The sequence below is a fragment of the Hyposmocoma kahamanoa genome, unplaced genomic scaffold (genome assembly GCF_003589595.1).
Source record: "Hyposmocoma kahamanoa isolate Upper Pololo Valley unplaced genomic scaffold, ASM358959v1 79, whole genome shotgun sequence".
NCBI lineage: Eukaryota > Metazoa > Arthropoda > Insecta > Lepidoptera > Cosmopterigidae > Hyposmocoma > Hyposmocoma kahamanoa.
In genome coordinates, this window is record NW_020653993.1 from 9198649 (window position 1) to 9220269 (window position 21621).

The window sequence follows — 21621 nt, forward strand, 5'->3', positions numbered from 1 at the left end:
TACTCGATGGCCAATATACATATATCGTGCTTGTCGTCGTGAGGGTCGATTTGCGAGGGTTGGGGACTTGGCATAATGTGAATTTTAATCCATTTGTGGTGAGAGTACCAACTCATCATTTGTCAACCTTCATAAAGGAGGAGTTTTGGTCGAAAGCACAGACCATATAAATGCCTAAAGGTATCATGGATCATCGTTTCCGATGTCGGTTACCGGACACCCAAATTGCGTCCACGTCGCAGTATTATATATGTTAGTCTATAAGGTATGTTTCTATAGATACTATGTAATCTGAGTATAAATAAATGAATAAAATAAATATCTTGAAAGTAACCGAAATGCAAACTCGTTAGTCATACAAGAAGGACAGTGTTTATTACCAACTATGTACGCAAATAGTCTATTTAAATGTTTCCATGAAACTTAACGCGTGAGTGCTTCGTGCGGACATGACTTCACATGCGTGCACTAGTGTAATATTCTTCGTAACACGGGTAATTCCTTATGCATGGCGTAACAAAAAATTCAGACCAAAACATGGTCTTGATAACAAACAACTTTAGTCATAATTTTTTTTATATAACAATTTTTTTTATAACTTTGTGAACCGACTTTCATGATTCTCTTTTTGTCGAAAAGAGGGTTACCCAATTAAATTTGAGGAACATATTCCACCTCTAAGGGTGGCAAACTAGGGGATGAATGACTAGTCTTGAAATCGGTTTTTTTAGTTATGACTTTCATGCTATAAAAGCACTTTTGATGCATGACCATACGTGGCTTCATTATATTACATATATACCAAGTGTAGGATTTGTTAGAACAACAAGCCCATTTGATATTTAAAAATGGTTTTTTTAAGATACACAACAACAACATGACAAGCGTACGCCTGATGGTTAGCTACACGCCTGTCCATAACAGTTACAGTGCCACTCAGAGCTTTAAATTGCAAAGATCACTACAACTCTATCACTATCACTAGCACTACCACTGTGCCCGTCACCCTGAGACATAAGTTGACAAGTCCCATGTGCCTGTAATTTCACCAGCACTCTTACCTTGCAAAACCGGAATACAGTAATGCTGACATTACTGCTTGGCGGCAGGACCTGGACTAACTCTTTTACAAGGAATTCTATTGATACTAAAATCTTTCTTTTGCGTAACTAGCTAGGGTTGTTACGATACTATCACTTGGCAATTGATTACAAAACATTTTTTTTACACTTCTATAACATAAGCGGATGCGGATATAGCCATTTTCCGCTTTGGAAAGTAACACTTGTTTGAGAAAATCTTATTACGTTCACTTATTACAATATTATTACTTTGTGTGAAGGATGAAAGCTGAAAATTAGTACCTATTTGCTATTGATGAAGTTTTTTAATGGTTTGTATCATAAGGAAGCGATGCGGACTGTCGAGCGTGTCTTTTTAAACAGGTGTGGATTATGCGTTACAGTGCAAGTTGGGAAAATTGGGAATATTGAAATCGCCTAAAATTTTAAATTAATCACTAGCGGCGACGAATGCCGAAAGACAGTACCTACAAAGATCAATAACAAAAACACGTTGGAGAAAATCGACGACTCGGTAACTGGACCCGTGGCTCAGATGGTTAGAGCAATGCTACGGTGCAGCATGGACGTGGGTTCAAATCCCACCGGGTCGATGAAAAAAAAATTCTGTGTGGTCGATCATTGTATTCATAATCACTAAATTAATCAATTTCGGATAATTTAGAGAAAATACTAGAGATTCGGTATATCAAGTAAAGCAAAAAGCACATATTATTCAAAATGAATCATGTCTTTTAATCACAAATTATTGCTTTAATATTTAAAATCAATCAGTGGTAGATTGTGATGAATGAAAACAATTTTTTCAGCATTGGTTGGTAACAAACGATTGTGCTTTTCCTCTTAAACAATTCCTGCTTTTGAATAGCCTCTCACTAAAAGCACTACTGCCAAGAGACGGTAGATAAATCTTAGCAAATTTTGACAGGCTTGGAATTTCGTCAGGCCGAATTTTGACGCAAAGCAGGGGCTTTGCGTTTGCTGACCACTTACAAGTGTATGGATCTGTCGTCCGATCTAGGCGAACAATTTTCAAATAAAAATTAATCTAATGCGCCCTTGAATATTTCTCCACATCCTCATCATTTTGCATATTATCTATAGCGACTTCTTCAGAACAAGCCTAGTAACTGTCATGTACTGATTCTATCGTTTTGTCGTTTTTCAACACTCCACCACCGTGCGCACGCAGCGCAATGAGACAGGTCGTAACAGGTCGCGCGTGAAATACGCAGTAGGTAGCCCTACAGATCTTACGCCGAACACTCGGCAGCCGAATATTCGGCCCTTTGGCCGAGAGCGTGGCCGAATATTCGGTATTCGGTATTCGACCAAATCTACTATTCGCGGCATCTCTAGAAAATACCAAATTTTGTTAAGAGCGGGTTGCATGGAAGTTTATTAGTCAAACGTACTAGCTAAATAAGTACAATAATGTCCGGTTTATCGTATCAACTTTAAAAATAAAGTTATAAAATAATATTAATTAACTTAAACATGTTTTGGAAAAGAAACCATTGTTTCGGATCTAAATTTTACATTAATAAAATATGTTTGGAAAACAAAAAAAAAATACGTAATTCAGATCCGAAAAAGACTTCCTTTCCTGTGCTTAACATTTGCGAAAACTTGAAAATATATTTAGCGGTTTTTTATTACGACATTCACACCATTTGTAGATGATGCATTATTTTGTAAAACTGATGAAATTCCAATAAAAAATAGGACATTTTGGACAATTTAATAAAAAGGAAAATTAAACTCGAAAAATCTAGGAGTCACACTGGATAATGTATGTTAATGACTATGGAATATATATCGAACATGATATTATGGTTTGTTTAAAAAGACAAATCGTCTCATCCGTAGAACAAAGATCTAAGTGTAAAACTACTTGTTCTCAGGACATAGTACATTTCGTTCGTTCCTTTTCGCTGTGGATGTTAGATCGACCGTTATTCGATTTTATATTTCCGAAACGAAATAAGATATATAAATTCTCAAAGCAGCTTTACATAGGCCTTAGTTTAATCACGTGATTATTATCGTAACGTACTTATACTCTTTTCGCTATATAATCACATCGGACTCTGTTCTTCGGATAAGTCGAAATGTACGCGACTTTTTTATTCCGAGTAAAATAAACTAAACTGAAATTTAAATACAAAAAAATATTCATCTCTAATGCGTATCAATTGCGAAAACCTAAGTGTATTTTAAATTACTTTCCAAGATTTTTTTAAATTATACTATGCCCAAGAAAGTTATTGGTTTGTGCAGTATTAAATTATTTAGCTATTTATAATTTTTTGTTCTTCCTGTCCTTATCCCACGCTAGGTGGGGTCGGCCCAACATGTATTTTTCTTCCACTCTCCCCTATCAGCCGTCATTTTCATACCTACACCTGTCATCTTTCCTTTCTTTCTTCCTAATGAATAATTTTGAACAATAAATTATAATTTCAATATTTTCTTTCATAAAAATGAAGTCTATTCAATTGTAGATATTTGAAATAATTAATTTATACAGCAAACAATTTTAACGTACGTACTGGTGTTTAATTACCGTCTAAATCGGGTTTACCCGGCGATAAGTAATACTTTTTAATTAACCCACATTTTTTGCAAATAGAATACTTCAACAATACCTGGCCGTTTAAACTTTACCGTAACATAGTCTTAACATTGACGAGAAAAATACCTGCGGTACGTTTTTATACACATTGTTTCGAAGTAACGTTCATAAAGAGTGTGTTTTATAGTACTCACTTTATCTACGTGATAATAGCAAACATACTTTCGAATGTATAATGTCTCCAATTATCTCGTCTTAAGGCCCACGGACTTGTTCCTAAATATATCGAGCAAAATTCGACTTAAATACAAAGGTAAATTACCTGTGGTAGTCTAACGTAGTATTGTCCAACGGAGGAGTCAGGGGCGGTCTGCTGCTGCTGCCAGCCCCATTCGAATGTCGCGCCGCCTTGTTGCACGCGCTGTGGAGAACATAATGGAGATATTTTATTTTTATTGATTATTATGAAGTTTTTACAACCACGATATTCATGTAAAAGTAGTGATAACCTAATGGTATGACCTCCTCAAGCAGAGTCCGTGGGTTCGAATCCGGGCTTGTACCTCTGAATTTTTCAATCATTAACATCATTTATTCATTAACAATATACATTATTGTGTTTGAATGTCATGGATTTAAATTTAATCATACAAATTAATTAAAGTACACAGTCAAATGAATTATAAGAAAAAAATGAATTAAAATAAAGGACTATGTACACACATCAGGGCCGTGCCCGGGACGTGGACGGGGCGTGCTAGTTCGTATGAATGCGGGCCCGTCCCGGCACCGGCCCGGACACGGACATGTGTGAATGATTTCATACAAAAAATACGCAACGATATTTTTTTGAGCCCCTGACGGAGCACGGGGCCCGTCCACGTCTCGCGCACGGCCCGGATATGACTGTGGATAGACCTCAAAATGTCAGGACACAAGTATATAAAATTATTATGAGTCAAAAATAACTATTTAAAACAATTCGTTAAAAAATAAAAATAACAATTTACAAAATGAGCAACTAATTTAAAATTCGTCTACGGAGTAACAGCTGCAGCAGCATTTTCATAACAATAAATCTCTCAGTCTTTATTTAAATAGTTTTATGTCAGTAATAATCTTAAATTCTACAGGTAATTTATTAAATAATTTCGTTGTGCGTCACAATATTTCGATTCATCCGTAGAACAAAGATCTATATGCAAGACTACTTGTTCTCAGGACATAGTATATTTCGTTCGTTCTTCTTCGCTGTGGATTTCAGATCGACCGTAGTTCGATTTTATGTTTCCGAAACGAAATAAGCTATATAAATTCTCAAAACACCTTTACGTAGCCCTTAGGTTGAATAAGGAAAATATTCTCGTAACGTACTTATTCTCTTTTCGCTATATAATCACATCGGACTCTGTTCTTCGGATGCGTCACCTTAATTTAGACTCAATCACATTTTTTAAATTCTTATTCCTAGTGGCCTCTCTCAGACTTTGCTCTTCATTTGTCTCAAAATGAAGAGCAAATGTTCTCAGAATTTATGTGCGAAAACCATGAGCTTTTTTCACCGAAAAGCTCATTAGAACCGCACTGGTATTGCTTGGCGGCAGAAATAGGTAAAGTGGCAGTATTTCCCTGGATGAACTCTTTCATAAGGGCTCTACTGCCACCAAAACCATCATTTCAATCAAACCTTACATAATTTAATTTGAAATTTACCATGAGCTTTTCGGCAAAGGAAAACAATGTCAAGAAACCTGCATGTTGAAGAAGGTTCACAACCCTCAGAAAACGTAACCCGCATTGAGCCAGCGTGGCAGACTATGGCCTAAATCCTCGAATGCGATGAGACCTATATCTTGCAGTGGGACTTGTAAATGGGTTCATGATAATGATCATAACATACAGTGAATTTCTCGTAGGTACACAGATATCATTTGGTTTTTTTTTCACTTTCTTTACTTAATTAGTGACGAGAACGTGAGACCCTACAGCGAGATGGGTAAACGACGTCGTCAAAGTCGCAGGTTGTAGATGTATGCAATTAGCATAAGATCGTGATGGGTGGATATATATATGGATATATTCTATGATGGGACTATACCCAGCAGTGGGTGAAAATTATGTTTTTTATTATGATACTATGAAATGGGACTAACAAGTCGCTTGGTGGAGCGACATATCTGTCCATAATCAAAACCACAGTGCTTTAAATCGCAAAGGTCTGAGGGGCACTGCCACTGCGCCCGTCACCTTGAAACATAACTTGACAAGTCCTATGTTCCTGTAATTTCATAAGCACCCTTACCCTTCCAAACCGAATCGCAGTGATGCTCACACATCGAGTATATAACCAGAAATAGAGACAAAATATGGGGCATCCATCCCTGACAACTCTTCAGGCAAATGGGCCTTATATCACTTTTAAATATCAACTCTCGTTTGCGCTGAAATCACAAATTAGAAAACTGAAATAGTACAGCGCCAACAACTGACCTGTGTGTACGTCTCCGTAAATTCCAAAAATATTCTGTATTTATTGTAATAAAGATAATATCTTTATCAATGTGCTGTTCCATTCAGTGGTGTGAGGAAAAACAGCAAAATATCTAATTACAATACAAACGGAATTACATTTCATCGGTAAACATGTTATTTTGCAATTTTCGCCATTCTAGCAAAGCTCAAGTTAGACTTGTCGATTTGAAGTGACACCCGTCAATTGTTTCGAATTCGGGCTGGCCAATCGGAGCGCAGTTGTCACAGTAATGATTTAGCAGAATAGTTTTCAAACAAATTAAATGACATTTCGTCTCTATTTCTGGTTATATACTCGACGTGCTCACAGTACTGTTTAGCGGTAAAAATAGGTAAGGTACTACCCTGGACGGACTCTTTCATAAGGAGGTCTACTGTTACTATGTATGATAATAGCACAATGCAGTATTTTTACAATAGCTAATAAGTAAAGAACATAACGCCCACAGGGCAATTTTTACCACATCAAGTGTCTATAGCCAATAATTATTAGCGTATTATTCTCTCGCTATTGCATCACAGTTATGTAATGAAATAGGCTTTGTTATTTATTACGGAACCATTTCCTATTACATTGTGAGTTCAATCCAAATTGGTAATGTAGATTCTGAACTTACTGTATTGTTAATATTATTAAGGCGAATCACTGTTCAGAGAAAAACAGATCAAAAAGTTTAGTTATCTACTATTAAATAACAGTCTTACAAAATACATAGGATACATCTAAGGATATTGTCTACAGAATGTGCTAATGAATTACAGTTATAAGATAGAATGTACTTTATCCGATCATATAAAATCCTGAAGACATATACACACGGTATGCTAGAGGACATCGGTTCGAATCCGGCCGGATCGTAGGATTTTTTTCGGGGTGTTCAATCTTTGTATTAATAATTGTAGCAAACTGGAGTAGAGTAATTTCACAAAAAGTAATTGAATATCAATTCAATAAAAATTTAAATACAGTGAATAGCGACATCTCTAGCCGAATGACGAATTGAAGAATTTCTCATAGATGGCGCTACGGCTAAAAAGTCCAAAACCAAATACAACAATTTTTACCGCATTAACATGCTCTTGTATAATTATCAACTTATGACGATGGAGAATGATATTCGATATGTAATTTAATAACAACAATATTATATAATGAATTGTTAATTTTCTAATTATTGTGTGCTTTTCTTATAATTTTCCTTTTTGTCTGACGATCTCAATATAATTTCTTATACTTTGACATGTAGTGCAATTTATATTGTAATGTTATATTTGAGAAATAAATGAATCTGAATCTGAATCTGAATCAAGAACACAACCACAAGCACATACTAAAATTCGAGAGGTCCGCTGGTTCGTTCCGTGGCTTAGTTGGTATAGCGTCTTGCACGGTATCCTAGAAGACGTCGGTTGGAATCCGGCCGGATTGAAGGAATTTTTTTCTGAGTCATCGATCTTTGTATTAATAATTATAAGTAACTAGTGGAGTAATGTCGCAAAAAATGATTGAATATCAATTTAATAAAAATTTAAATCCTGAACACAAGTTAAAATAAGTTTAAGACGAATTATCTAAGAATACAATATAAACAAAAAGAGAACTTGCAAGCTTTAAATCATATGTTCCCATTGACTTACAATTATATGGACGTCGGGTCCGCGCTAAAAAGTGTCCGCACTTGTAAGGCGCTAAAATCGTATACAGAGCGCGACACTCCGCTTTAGTCTTCATTTGTTCTACGGACAGCGCGATACTGCGATGACATAACAATTTAAATTTCGAATAGGTTGACTTGGGACATTTTTTTCGTGGTTTTTGTATTAGACCCGTCGTCCATTTATTTGTAAGTCAATGTATGTTCCCAAACGTTTTGGGTCACCGCCCCCTTAGGCAAGAATAAACAAATTTCAACGCCCACCACCCCAAAAATTATTTCAAACACGCATTTTTTATATTAACACAAAAAATCACAAGGATTTTTTTTTATAATATCAAGTGACGGGTCGATCAAATCGTGCGCCTGATGATAGCTACACGCCTGTCCATAACAGTTGCTCAGAGTTTCAAATCGCAAAGATCTGATTCCTTTATTTGGCCTATGTAGTTGCGCCTAGGTCGACCTCTTCCCCTGTTTTGTTTGCCTGGTGGAGCGATACATCTGTCCATAACAGTTGCAGCACAGCCACTGCACCCTCTAATTTCTTAGCAAGTGTGTTAATTTGGATGTATTACAAAAGAATAGGCAAAAACCAGTGTGTAAATATGTAGGAAATGTGATGTAAAGTCAGCCTTTTTTTTTTGGCGGGGAAATCTTTATGGATACTCCTGAGCCCAGGGAGACTCAGGGGTTATGTGGGGACTCTCCCTCCAGACTGGAGGGCCTACCCCAATAAAATCCCCCCGGGTTTTCCCCTCGCCGGTTGAGTCGGCGCCGTGAGGTCGGTGCACATTCACCACGACGCCGCCCAGCCGCCCTAGCTTGCGCCAGGGCTCCCGCGCCAATGGAGGGACGAGTCGGTTGTCCTCCGACCCGCCCCCCAGACGAGTGAGGCCGTGCAATGTAGGCTCCGGAGTCCCTGTCCAGAGCCCGCTGGTCTCACTAGGGGATCAGGCGAGCAGCGAACTGCCTTCGCCTTCTCCCCGTACGTCTGCGCCGGAGCGGGTGCGCGTCTGCCGCATCCTCGCGCACATGTGAAGTCAGCCTGTAAAATTTGTATATACGATCCATTTTTTGCATTTCAGTAACTTTGTGCTTTAAGATACGAGTTTGAGAAAGTAAGGCGTCGGGTAACCTATCACAAACTGGAAATTTTTTATTCCAGAATAACATTTGTTCGAATTTTCATTACACCGAAAACCGAATTATAACGAAACCGTTGTTCTTTCAGGATATGTTGTTGTTGTTGTTTATAGCAAAGACACGATTAGGATTGGTTTGGTTAGGTTAGGTTAAGTTAGGTTTAACTTTTTTTTCTTTTAAATGCGGTAGTACCCCGTGGACAGCATCAAAGCCCCCCAATTGCTTCCGAGGACCCTACCCTTAGGTTTATTGAACGCGCATTGGGCGGTAGAGACTATTTTGAGAAACTATGGTTTACACGATTCTCGGGGTTCTAAACCACACATTGTTCACGGAGTCCCAAACCACGCATTGCATTACACCAACTCCATACTTTAGCAATTACGGCCTCATTGAAGACGTAACTACGTTTTGATAGAATGTGTTTGGACCGAGAGATTCAGGAGACAGTTGGGTAGTAGGTATGGCCATATATATGCAACTGCGAAAGTGCAAGTTGCACATAAGTGCATCGTTACGCATCGCGGCTATTGCATTTCCTCACACAAGATTCGTTGCGTAGGCGCCGACAGACGACGTAATTTGCGTTTTACAACTGCCGTGAAACGTTTATAGGTAAAAGGTCTTATGGGGTCGATGAGAAAGAAACAGCTACGATTTTATTGTGCTAAGACATTTTACGTTACGTATTTAAATGTTTATACGCGTTCACAAAATTATATTTCAAATTCATTCTTGTGCTATCAAATTTCAAGCTTATTTTCAGGAAATAGTGTTTGTGTTTCGTGATGATATTGGTGTGATATGTCGTCGTAGTAAAGAAAGTAAAGACAGTTTTTTAATTGAATTTGTGTCTTTGACTATAATGCTGCCCCTTATTTTTTCAAAAACATAACAGCCTCTTGCTTAAGCATAATGGACCTTAATGCAATATTTATTTTACCGAATATCATAATGCTTGTAGTTTTAAATAGTCTTGGGAGTAGTAGAGCTTCTTGTGAAAGAGTTCGTCCAGGGAAGTACTGCCACCTTATCTATTTCTGCCGCTAAGCAGTAATGTTTTAAATTACTGTGTTTTTTTATATAAATTAAGCGACGGGATGAATAAGTCGTGCGTCCAAAGGTAAGCTACACGCCTGTCCATAACGGTTGCAGTGCCATGCAGTGTTTTAAATCGCAAAGATCTGAGGGGCTTGCCATAGCGCCCGTCACTCTGTGACATAAGTTGACAAGTCCCATGTGCCTGTAATTTCACCAGCACCCTTACCCTTCAAAACCGGAACACAGTAATGCTGACATTACTGCTTGGCGGCAGAAATAGGTAAGGTGGCAGTACTACCCCGGTTGAACTCTTTCACAAGGAGTTGTATTTATTTATTTATTTAATAGTTTATTGTACAGGAAAAATACAACAAGTCACAAAGAATACAAGCGAAATTAAAAACAAAAGGTTCTGCTTATTTCTAATAGAAATTTCTTCCTGCAGACCTAAATACAGGACACTATAACTAAAAGAACGGGCATATGTGCACAACAAAACAAGAAAAAAAAAAAATTATATAAAAATATTAAATTGTTTTAAATTATATAAATACTTAGATAAATACATATTTTATAATATAATACCTAAGATATGGATGGAATAGTAGATAAATAATGCTCTTTAACTCTCACTTTAAAAATAGCTAACGATTTACTTTCGTGAACAGTAATAGGAAGTGCATTCCAAAGTCTAACCGCATGAACAGTGAAGGAGTGAGAATAGAAACCGGAATTGAAGCATGGAAAAGATAACTGGGTCCTAACAAGAGAGCGACAGGGTTTATCCTGGGACCTAAGGAAGCTGAAACGCTCTTTCAGGTACCCGGGAGACATAGGGTTATGTAAAATATTGTAAAGAATGGAGACAATATGCAAATTCCTGCGGAGACGGATGGGGAGCCATTTGAGCTGACTGCGGAAATGTGAAATTCGGTCATATTTACGAAGCCCAAAAATGAACCTTATACATAGGTTTTGCAGTCGTTCAAGCTTATTTAGCAGTTCTTCAGTAGCATCCAAATAGCAGGAATCAGCATAGTCTAAGAAGGGCAAAATAAGTGTTTGGGCTAAACATATTTTGGTTTTTAAAGGTAAATCGTTTTGGAGGCGCTTAAGTGAGTGCAAGGAGAAATGAACTTTACGACTGACTTCATTAATATGTGGAGTCCAAACCAAATTACAATCTAAAAGCAAGCCAAGATTAGTTGCAGTAGAAGCATAGGCAATAGGCGTGGAATTATACGCTATAGGTGGGACAGAATCTAGATGCAATATGCCACGCATATACCCACTTCCCACAATCATAGCCTGTGATTTTTTGGGATTCACCAACAAACCAAAACACTCAGCCCAATGAGCGATGCTTCGTAAATCAGCATTAACCGCTTCAACGGCTGCAACGACTTCAGACGCTTTAAAACTGCGGTATAGCTGCAAATCGTCAGCATAGAGATGAAAGTTTGAAGACAGCACAAGAGTGACAGAATTGATGAAAACAGAGAAAAGGAGAGGAGAAAGAACACCACCCTGAGGAACGCCAGCAACTAAGTCACACCAATCAGAGGAAGCCTCGTCAGAGCGAATACACTGCTGAGTTGTACTAGTAGATTACTCTACATGTCTGCAGGAGAGCTGACGTTCGATGGAGCAGACTTCTGGATTGGCGACAAGATGGATGGACGACCTGAGAAAGGTGGCCGGTAGCACCTAGACGACTTAATACATATACCTCACGCCTTTTCTCACTTAATATAAGGAATTAAATTCATAGGTACCACAAGCATTCGAAGTGTCGACCATTGAAAAACAATGGCTAACCCCGCTATAACTAACCCTTTAAATGTTTCTTTTATTCCTTACAATCAGTCAATATGTAGAGGTATTCATTTCCCTCTACATTGAAATAATAGAATGGAGATTTAAAAGTGCTATTGCATTTAAAAGTAGTAGAAAAGAATCAATGCTCTGTTAACAAGGGATCACGATCTGTAACGTATAATAAAGACGTTAACAATGGTCCAATCAATTAGTACAATCGGCCACGTGTGACGTAAAGAATGGTGTGATGCACCACTGGGTTTTCTCGTATTAAAATGAAGAATACCTACATAACGTGACCATTATTTTGTTCCCTCAGAGCAGGAAAATGTAAATTTAATATTGTTTCAAAAACACTTGTTTATGATTTTTGCGAAATATTTAAAAACTAAAAATGTTTGAAAAAGAACTAATCTTGTGTAGTCTGGTGGGCTCGCTTTATATATTTTTAATTTCCGTGCCATTAAAAAAAATGTGTCACGTATGTCCTGTTTTTATTAAAGCGGGACATTGTTAAATATTTTGGACATTTAGTAGCAATAGAGCTCCTTGTGAAAGAGTTCGTCCATGGAAGTACTTGCCACCTTATCTATTTCTGTCGCAAAACAGTAATATGAAACTCACTGTGTTCCGGTTTGGAAGGGTAAGGGTACTGGTGAAATTACAGGCACATGGGACTTATCAACCTATGTCTCTGAGTGACCAGGGCAGGTGCAGTGTTCCTAAGATACGTCACTTGATATTATAAAAAAAACAGTGAGACATGAAGCGGAACGTATGGTCAAGGTAGGGATACATCACTCACTACGTTTATTCGTATGGCTATTAAATGGATTTTTTACGAAATACAAAATATCTTTATTTCATAAGTAAGCAAATTACATTTGAAATCGACACTGCTACTAATTAGTAAGGCAGATCCCCCTGAAAAGAATGAGTAAAGAACTTTAGGGGTTCCTCTTTGCAAATAGATTTTTGTACATCAGTTACAAAATTTCTTTCAAATATCGTAAATAGAAACAACCTGAAAAAACAGTTTAGGTAATACATCAGTGGTCTGTGTGAATTCTGTGGATGAGGTTTTAGAAATGGCGTGGTTAAGGTGGTTTTAGGAGCAAGCCTAGATTTTTGAAGGTGAGGTTTGGGGGGGTCGACTCTCGCGTCCATTCATTCGCTCACAGTAAATTAATATGAATAATGTAAGAAGAGGTGGAGAAAATTCGACACAGATCCGTCGTCGACAAGTGCCTGATGGTGACTGACGGGACAGTAGGCAGCGCCGCGTGTCTTCAAGCCGATTGGCAATTTGCAAATTTGTGAATTTAATAATTATAGGGCTTCAGTTCAAATGTATGCATTGTATATCATGCGTACTCTGTACCATGTATATACCATAGAAGCAGTAGAGCTTCTTGTGAAAGAGTTTTTCCAGGGAAGTACTGCCACCTTACTTATTTCTTGGAGCATTACTGCGTTCCGATCTTGAAGGGTAAGGGTGCTGGTGAAATTACAGGCACATGGGACTTGTCAACTTATCTGCCGTCCACTAACTAGAACTCGGATAAGTGACAAATGGTCAAATAACCGTTTTAAATACTAAAAAATAGAGAACAAAATTCTCTTATAAAAACAGTCAAAATTATCGATTTCTTAGGTTTTAGCGATTGTTACATATAGGAAATGAAGCTATTTTTCCGGATTTAAATCGCGTATATATTTTTTAAGCAAACCAACAAATGGTTTCCTATGGATAAAATTAGTTAACTTGTCGGAACTTACCCTAATGATGCATAGGTGAAATATCATTATCTAAACAATTTCATTATTCTAAAACTGGGCTATTGTTTTTTATGATATCCCAAAAAATTATTTTGTGACTTAGCCACGTTATGTCTCAGGGTAACTGGCGCGGTGGCAGTGCCCCTCAGATCTCTGCGATTTAAAACTCTGACTGGCGCTGCAACTGTTATGGACAGGCGTGTAGCTTGCCATCGAGCGCACGACTTGTTCGTCCTGTCACGTGATATGATAAAAAAATTGAGGAACCAGCCCTTTTGAAGCAGTTATATAGATAGCGAAGTTTCGTAATCCATTTACATCCCAACCTTAACATGCTCTTAATAAAACCACCTTTCTCTTGCATTTAGAAACCGTCAAACTAATGTGAATGCACGTAGTTATAAAGTTGCAATACGCAGCAAAATATTGCCTCATCTCTAAACGTTTAACATAACATTATAGTAAATGTGATCATTTCGAAATGGTGTGAATCGACTTCAAGTGTGTCTGCCGGACGATGCAATTGTCACCATCGAAACCGTTTGACGAGGTTACAAATATGCGCGTTTCGCCATCTATAATAATATATCTGAGTGCATATTCACTTCACATTAAAAATAACATAAAAAAGCATTTCTTAAATGTAAAAATTCACATGTGTGTATATAAATTATATGTATATAATTTAAAAAATTGTAAAAAAAAATTATATTGTTTAACTAAAATATTTTGCAAATTAAAAATACGAGCAAGTTATCTAAATTAATAACTTTTGTAACTCAATTTTTACAAAAATTAAAATATTTGTATGGCCTACATTTGTTTCTCTCGTGAGTTTCGGTGTAATTTGTGATTGTCTATGTGTGTGTCCATGGCGCCCGCGACACAGGGTTTCCATAGTGCGGGGCTGTGATGAGTGTGTGCGTTGTTATTATTATTAAATAATAACCTCCTAAGACCCAGCAAACTGCAATAGGAAAAGCTGTAAACACTCAAAGTACATCAAAATGTACAAAATGTTACATGTTTCTAATTCGATTGCGTGAAAATTTTAAGTAATTTACTTCTATTAGAGTAGTAAGGGAAGGTATATGCGAGCAAAAGCGCGGAAGCGGGTATGTATATCCGACTACATGGCCATGTATAAAGTAAAACCCACACTGGTCTCAGTAAAAGTGGTCTGGCGGCAAAAAAATGATATGAAAGTGGTCCGGCCACATAGCCACATATCGTCCTATAGGGCTTATGTGTTTCTAGTCTAGATTCAGGCCCGGCTATGTTGGAAAAGTTTAAGGGCTGCTGTGTTGTCAGAATTAAAAGGATCCGTTGATCTTAGTAGCGGTTAATTTCTAGATTTGATTGAATGGGGAAGAAACTTTTTTTTTTATGAAAACGGTTTGTGTGTTCTGGTCAATGCCCCGGTGATAATTTCGTTACTTTGATATTAAGTGCCTCTGTTTTGTTGTGCCCATTGTACAAACACGATTATTTGAATAGCAGCAGAGTTCCTTGTGAAAGCGTTCGCCGTGGGAAGTATTGCCACCTTACCTATTTCTGCCACCAAGCAGTATTGAAGGGTAAGGGTGCTGGTGATATTATAAGCACATGGGACTTGTCAACTTATGTCTCAGGGTGACGGGCGCAGTGGCGGTGCCCCTCAATGCGATTTAAAGCTCTGAGTCACAATGCAACTGTTATAGACAGGCGTGTAGCGTAACACGAATTGTTCGTTCCGTCATTTAATGTTAGAAAAAAACACATTTAGAAACACTTCATGATTTTTTTTAATGTAAGGAATTCTCTAGTTTGAGATCAAGGCCCCAAGTGAAGAATTTTTATAATCATAGTCTGTAATTCCATTCATACTTCATTGAGGTTATATTGCAATTAGGATAATATTTTGTTGTTCTGCTTAAATTTTGTTACAATGGCGCTTAATATTTTTTTCACCTCACTAGCTCAGAAAGGCTTTCTTTCTTTCGTTTTCGTTTTTTGCACGCTAGCGTGGAAAAGGTTTTTGAAATTCGAACTTGACGATGGTTTGTGGTACACCTAACATTTTCATTCTATGACAAAAAAAGATAATGACACATTCAACTACGCGATTTGTCGTACATTACTCATTTATGTAATATAAATCCATTGGTATATGTTATTCTTATTATTGTTGACATTAAATTGATCATGAGAACTAATTGTGTTTATTAAATTATTTTAATTCATCGGAGAACTAAAATTATTTCAATAATCACTTAATCACACAATAATTGATGAGGTGTAAATTCAGAACGCATCCGAAGATATAAACTTTTTCTTATAATTAAAAAAACTGATGATTTATTTGAACTGTTTTTCTTTCATCTTTAACAGCCTCTGTGGCTTAACGGTTACCATGCCGCACTGCCACGCAGAGGTCCCAGGTTCGATTCCCGGACCGGGAGAAATGTTTGTATGGCCTACATTTATTTCTCTCGTGAGTTTGGGTGTAATTTGTGGTTGTCTATGTGTGTGTCCATGGCACCCACGACACAGTGTTTCCCTAGGGCTATGTTGAGTGCGTGCGTTATTTATTTATTTATTTATTTATTTATCTACCATTTTCCTCGTGAGGTAAAAAGTTGTGAGCAACAACTTTACAGCCTTGTATAACAAATAACTGTTATACTATTTGTAGCGCTAAAAAGCGGGCCGTAGTAAATTTAATTTATGGCTCTGGTTAAATGTTACTAAAGTCTGTAAACTGTGTTAAAGAACTCATCATGAGCTATAAACAAGTGTAGACTAGGTACCTAAAGACCTACTCAAACATCCTCATATGCTTGTCTAATATTACTGGATAACTACAAATATCAAATAGCTAACGAATTTTTTTCTCAACGTTGGTGCTGCTATATAAAAAAGAACTTTTTTTTTGTTAGTTTATTGAATTATTTATCACGATCTTTTACTACCATGATATTTAATTACTTTTTCGATTATTGATTCGAACTAATGTCTTTCAGCAAACCGTGCCAGACTCTATGCCAACTAAGCCATGAAAATGGAAAGAACTAGCTGACCTATTGATTTTTTTTTATTTGCTTGTTGCAGATGTTTTGTTTTCGGTTTTTAACGACTTTTTTGAAGTAGCGAAGAAAAGCTTTCATAGATTTCTCACAGATGGTGCTTTGATGAAAGTTTGTGATTTTTTTTATCGAAGTTTAGTCAATTAGGGCTTTATAATATATTTATAATTCATTAGTACATCCAGGAGTGTGACCAGCATTGGGACTACATACCTATAGGCTAACTAATTCTTATTGTCTATAACGTAGTTTCTATGTTTTTGGTATATTATCAACAAACGAATTGAAACAAAGAAAAAAAAATTTGCGATAAAACTTTACGGTGTAGAGAATGGAAATTGAACCCTGAACCTTCCACATAGGATGTAAGCATTTTCTCAACAATGATGTCACCGTTGCGCTGTCCAACTGGCAACACTGTGTGGCTATCCCACGATGTTGTCAGTTGGACACCCCAGCTGCAAACTTATCTTGAATTTATTATAAAAATTAAACTTCATACGTTAAAAACAAGTTTTAAATTACCAGTTACATTAAACTATAGTAATTACTATTGTTCCGTACTTTACAATATTTCTAAACAGAACTATTAACGACAAATTACAGGTTTCTTATCATTTCAGACTGGTTTTAAGCGTCATGATGATCGTTTAGTGGATTGAACCACGAATGTCTTTAAATCTGTGTTTCTAAACCGATCTTTAGTTTAGAAAAAAAGTATATAATAATATATAGTTACAAAAACCTATTGGAATGGATTACCTCTTTAATAGCGGTTTCTACCTGTGATATTTAAAATAAATATTGTGAAATTGTAAATGATACTTACAGTATGAATCATAATTAGATATCCAAAATGTAAACAAAGAAATGTCATTGTCAAGTGTCGTAGCAGGTGTGCTAAACCTTCTATTTGTAACGAAATTGGAAAAGGAGCGGTTTCTAATTTTCTACAATTTTAATTATTATATTACAAATTATATTACAAAATTTTAACATTATTGTTAACTTTGTTTATACAAAAACCTAAAAACGCATTAGGGAGATAAAACGACAATCGAGTTCGAGACACGAAGCACGAATGATCATGTTCTATGACACGACAAAAAAAGGCACAAAAAATGTTTTTGATCCCGATTAAGTTAACAGTGTCTCAAAATTATTTAGAAACAGTTTTGCACTACAATTATTGTATGAAACGAAATTGACTAAAATATATATTGCAAAACTTGTATTGTTTTAAGTATACAAATAAAATGCTAGTTGAATATAAATCGATGGACTGTATTTCCAAAAATATCTAAAAAAATAATTATAGAAAGTGAAAACAGTGTTGCCTGCCCATAATAAAAATAAAACATTGCCATATTCATAATAAATTCTAAAAAAATGTATACTATTTGTTTAACTTATAATATGTATCATAAACACTAAGTTTTATTACATTACAGCTTAAAAAGAGTTCTAAATGTTTATTATCGTATACATACATATAAAGATACAGATATATACAAATCTATACATTATATACAAACAAATAAAGAAAAAGTCAAAAGGGTCTATGGGTCGGCACTACAGAGGACTTATGGACTATATGTATAATAGACCTAGCTGATTCAGCAAAACCAACAACTAAAATATAGTAAAAAAATCTAAAATCGCATCCGTAGTTTAGTAAGGCCACATCTGTAAAATGATACTTTTGAGGGGAGACGCTTAAAGATTCTACGAACAAAATTGGTCGATAACTTTATTATGCTTATTTATAACTCTCTTAAGTTATAAAATTTCACAATTTATTTCGTTATTTTTATGACTTGATAAAAGCACTTTGGGCGTATATCCGACCTTGTTATACCAAGGATACAACCTACATTTAGCTTTAGTAATTACGCAACAAAAGCTTATTTGTTCTAAATTTATCAATTTCAACTAAGCTTTTAAAGTGTCAGTAAACTTTCTCCTAGGAAACTGTGGCGTAACCATTGTTCTAACTGTCATTGATCTATTAATCATTGCGTGATATAACTACAAATTGTTGTTGTGAAATGTTTTGGCGAGCACTTTGACTCGAGACAGGTTGAGGATTTTACAAATTGAAGGGCTATTTCTAAGCCTTCCGGTACTTTTCTGCTTTTCTCGTTTTTGCAAGTGGGAAATTTGTAAATCAAATTCCACATGAAACGTAATGGAGATTTCTTTTAATGTACGCCTTATGCATTGCATTCTTGCATATTTAGTTTTTTATTGTACCAAGTGACGGACGACCTTGATGCTTGGTGGTAAGCGATACGCCTGTCAATAACAGTTGGAGCGCCATTGCTTTAAATCGCAAAGATCTGACGGGTCTGCCACTGTACCCGTCAACCTGAGATATAAGTTGACAAGTCCCATGTGCCTGTAATTTCACTAGCTCTCTTACCCTTTAAAATCGCAACGCAGTAATGCCACATGGTTGAGAAGTAGATAAGGAGATTGGTAAAATAACAGGCATATGTGACTTGTCAGCTTATGTCTCAGGGTGACGGGCGCAGTGGTAGTGCCCCTCAGATCTTTGCGATTTAAAGCTCTGAGTGGCACTGTAATGGACAGGCGTGTAGCTTAGCATCAGGTGCATGACTTGTTCGTCCTGTCACTTGATGGTATATGTAAAGAAAAAGCAGTACTTTCCTGGACGAACTCTTCCACACGGAGCTCTATTGCTAACAAACCCTTGGCATATGAAATAAATTATGTATTGTCCTATTTAAGCATAAAAAAGTTATGGAATTATTTTCGTTTGTAAAATCAGTAAACCTCTACTGAAAAGTTGTGATTTTGCAGTTGTGACCTTATTACATTAAGGATTTTTTACTATATTTTAGTTGTAAATTTTTCTCAATCAGCTCTTTGTCACCTACGCTATACAATTTAAATTAGTGCCCTTTTTACAGAGTGTTATTTAATAAGAATAAAAAATATTTACAAATTATTACATAAAGGATATAATATACTACATGTCTAACTGTAACTCATTCTGCAAGAAAAAATCCAGGCCCCCAGAAGACGTAATCTTGTCGAGGGGTTTACACGAGTATCACAGAATTCCCTGTTGCATGTTAACGTTTTTTTTATTTCAAAGTGACGGGATAATCAAGTCGTGTGCCTGTTGGTAAGCAACACGCGTGTCCATAACAGTGGCAGTGCTACTCAGAGCATTAAATCACAAAGATCTGAGGGGCACAGCCACTGCGCCCGACACCCTGAAACATAAGTTGACAAGTCCCATGTGCCTGTAATTTCACCAACACCCTTTTGCCCTTCGAAATCGGAACGCAGTAATGTTCATATTATTGCTTGGCGGCAGAAATAGGTAAGGTGGTAGTAGGTACTTCCCTGGACGAACTCTTTTATAAAGAGCTCTACTGCTACTAAAATAATGCATATTGAAAAGGATTTTTATTTGCAACACTAGCTCTATTTTAAGTGTACTAGTACTAACCCTCATGAATAAACGGCCGAAATATTTTTTTATTCAAACAGGCTCTCTTATTATCAACTGCCTCTGTAGCCTAACGGTTACCATGCCGGACTGCCACGCAGAGGTCCCAGGTTCGATTCCCGGGCCTGGAGAAATATTTGTATGGCCTACATTTATTTCTCTCGTGAGTTTGGGTGTAATTTGTGGTTGTCTATGTGTGTCCATGGCACCCGCGACACAGGGTTTCCCTAGTGCGGGGCTATGTTGAGTGTGTGCGTTATTATTATTATTATTATTCTTTTCACACCCTTTTTTTTTGGCGGGGGGAAATCTTTATGGATACCCCTGAGACCAGGGAGACTCAGGGGTTATGTGGGGACTCTCCCTCCACATTGGAGGGCCTACCCCACTAAAACCCCCTCGGGTTTCCCTCTCGCCGGTTGAGTCGGCGCCGTGGGATCGGTGAACATTAACCACGACGCCGCCCGGATCTTTTCACACCCTAACTTTTTAAAGAATACTATATTACTATACTCTCAATTTGATTTGAGAATGTTCTTCGTGACCATCCTGTACCTATCTAGTATTGAGTAGCATACAAAATTTATACTTTTTTTAGTCAGCCTGTATTACATTACATAATGGTTACTGGTTGATTTAAGACACCCTCAAGTACTTAACTTATGTACTTTTCTACTTCCGTAAGTGAAAGGAACGCTTCCTACTGTTCAAACTTAATTCGAATGTAAGTGACGGCTAAGTTATCTAATTTGTTACATGGCAATCTGGTTTCACAAACGATAAAATTGTAAATAAATAATCGATTTTAGTTGAATCGTGCTGTTTATCTATAAAGATACGATCACGTTAATTTGTTTTGTTTATCTCGATTGTAAGAGAAATGTTTTAGAAGTTTATACAGGGTGAATTTTTGTCACAAACTACGCTATTAGTGGTTGTGTAGTGTGTTTTATTCCCTATATCTCTGTGTTGCGGGTAACGCTCTATAATTATATTTATAGCCCTGGTACTCACAGTACAGGAAAGTGTCTAGTTTAAAACAAGGTAACCTCATCTATTTCAGCCGCCAAGCTGTAATGTGAGCATTGCTGCGTTCCGGTTTTGATGGGTAAGGGTGAAATTACAGACACATGAGACTTGTCGACTTATGTCTCTATGTGACAGGCGATGTGGCAGTGTCCCTCAGATCAGACACTGCAACTGCTATGGACAGGCGTGTCGCTTAACTTATAATCAAATACAAAACTTATTACGACATCAACAAAAACTGCGAGGGCTTCTAGGTAATGTTGGTCCAAGGATTTTAAAAAAATTGTGAAAGTTTTGGAAGAGTGGGGGAAAAAGGGGGAAAATGTGGTGGGAAATTTTTTGCCATTGTTCGTTACGGCGTACAAAAATATCGCTTAGAGGGGAAAATAATTCCCATTATCCGGTACAACACCGACGC

The 21621-nt window shown here is 36.8% G+C and overlaps 1 protein-coding gene across 1 annotated transcript in view; it reads right to left on the reverse strand.

The window, feature by feature from the left end:
* Window positions 1–21621, reverse strand: part of LOC113233599 — a 60307-nt gene that overhangs the window by 4653 nt on the left and 34033 nt on the right. Inside the window, exon 4 of the mRNA XM_026468748.1 lies at window positions 3980–4078. Coding sequence (XP_026324533.1) covers window positions 3980–4078 — 99 coding nt within the window. The remainder of the gene's footprint in view (window positions 1–3979; window positions 4079–21621) is intronic.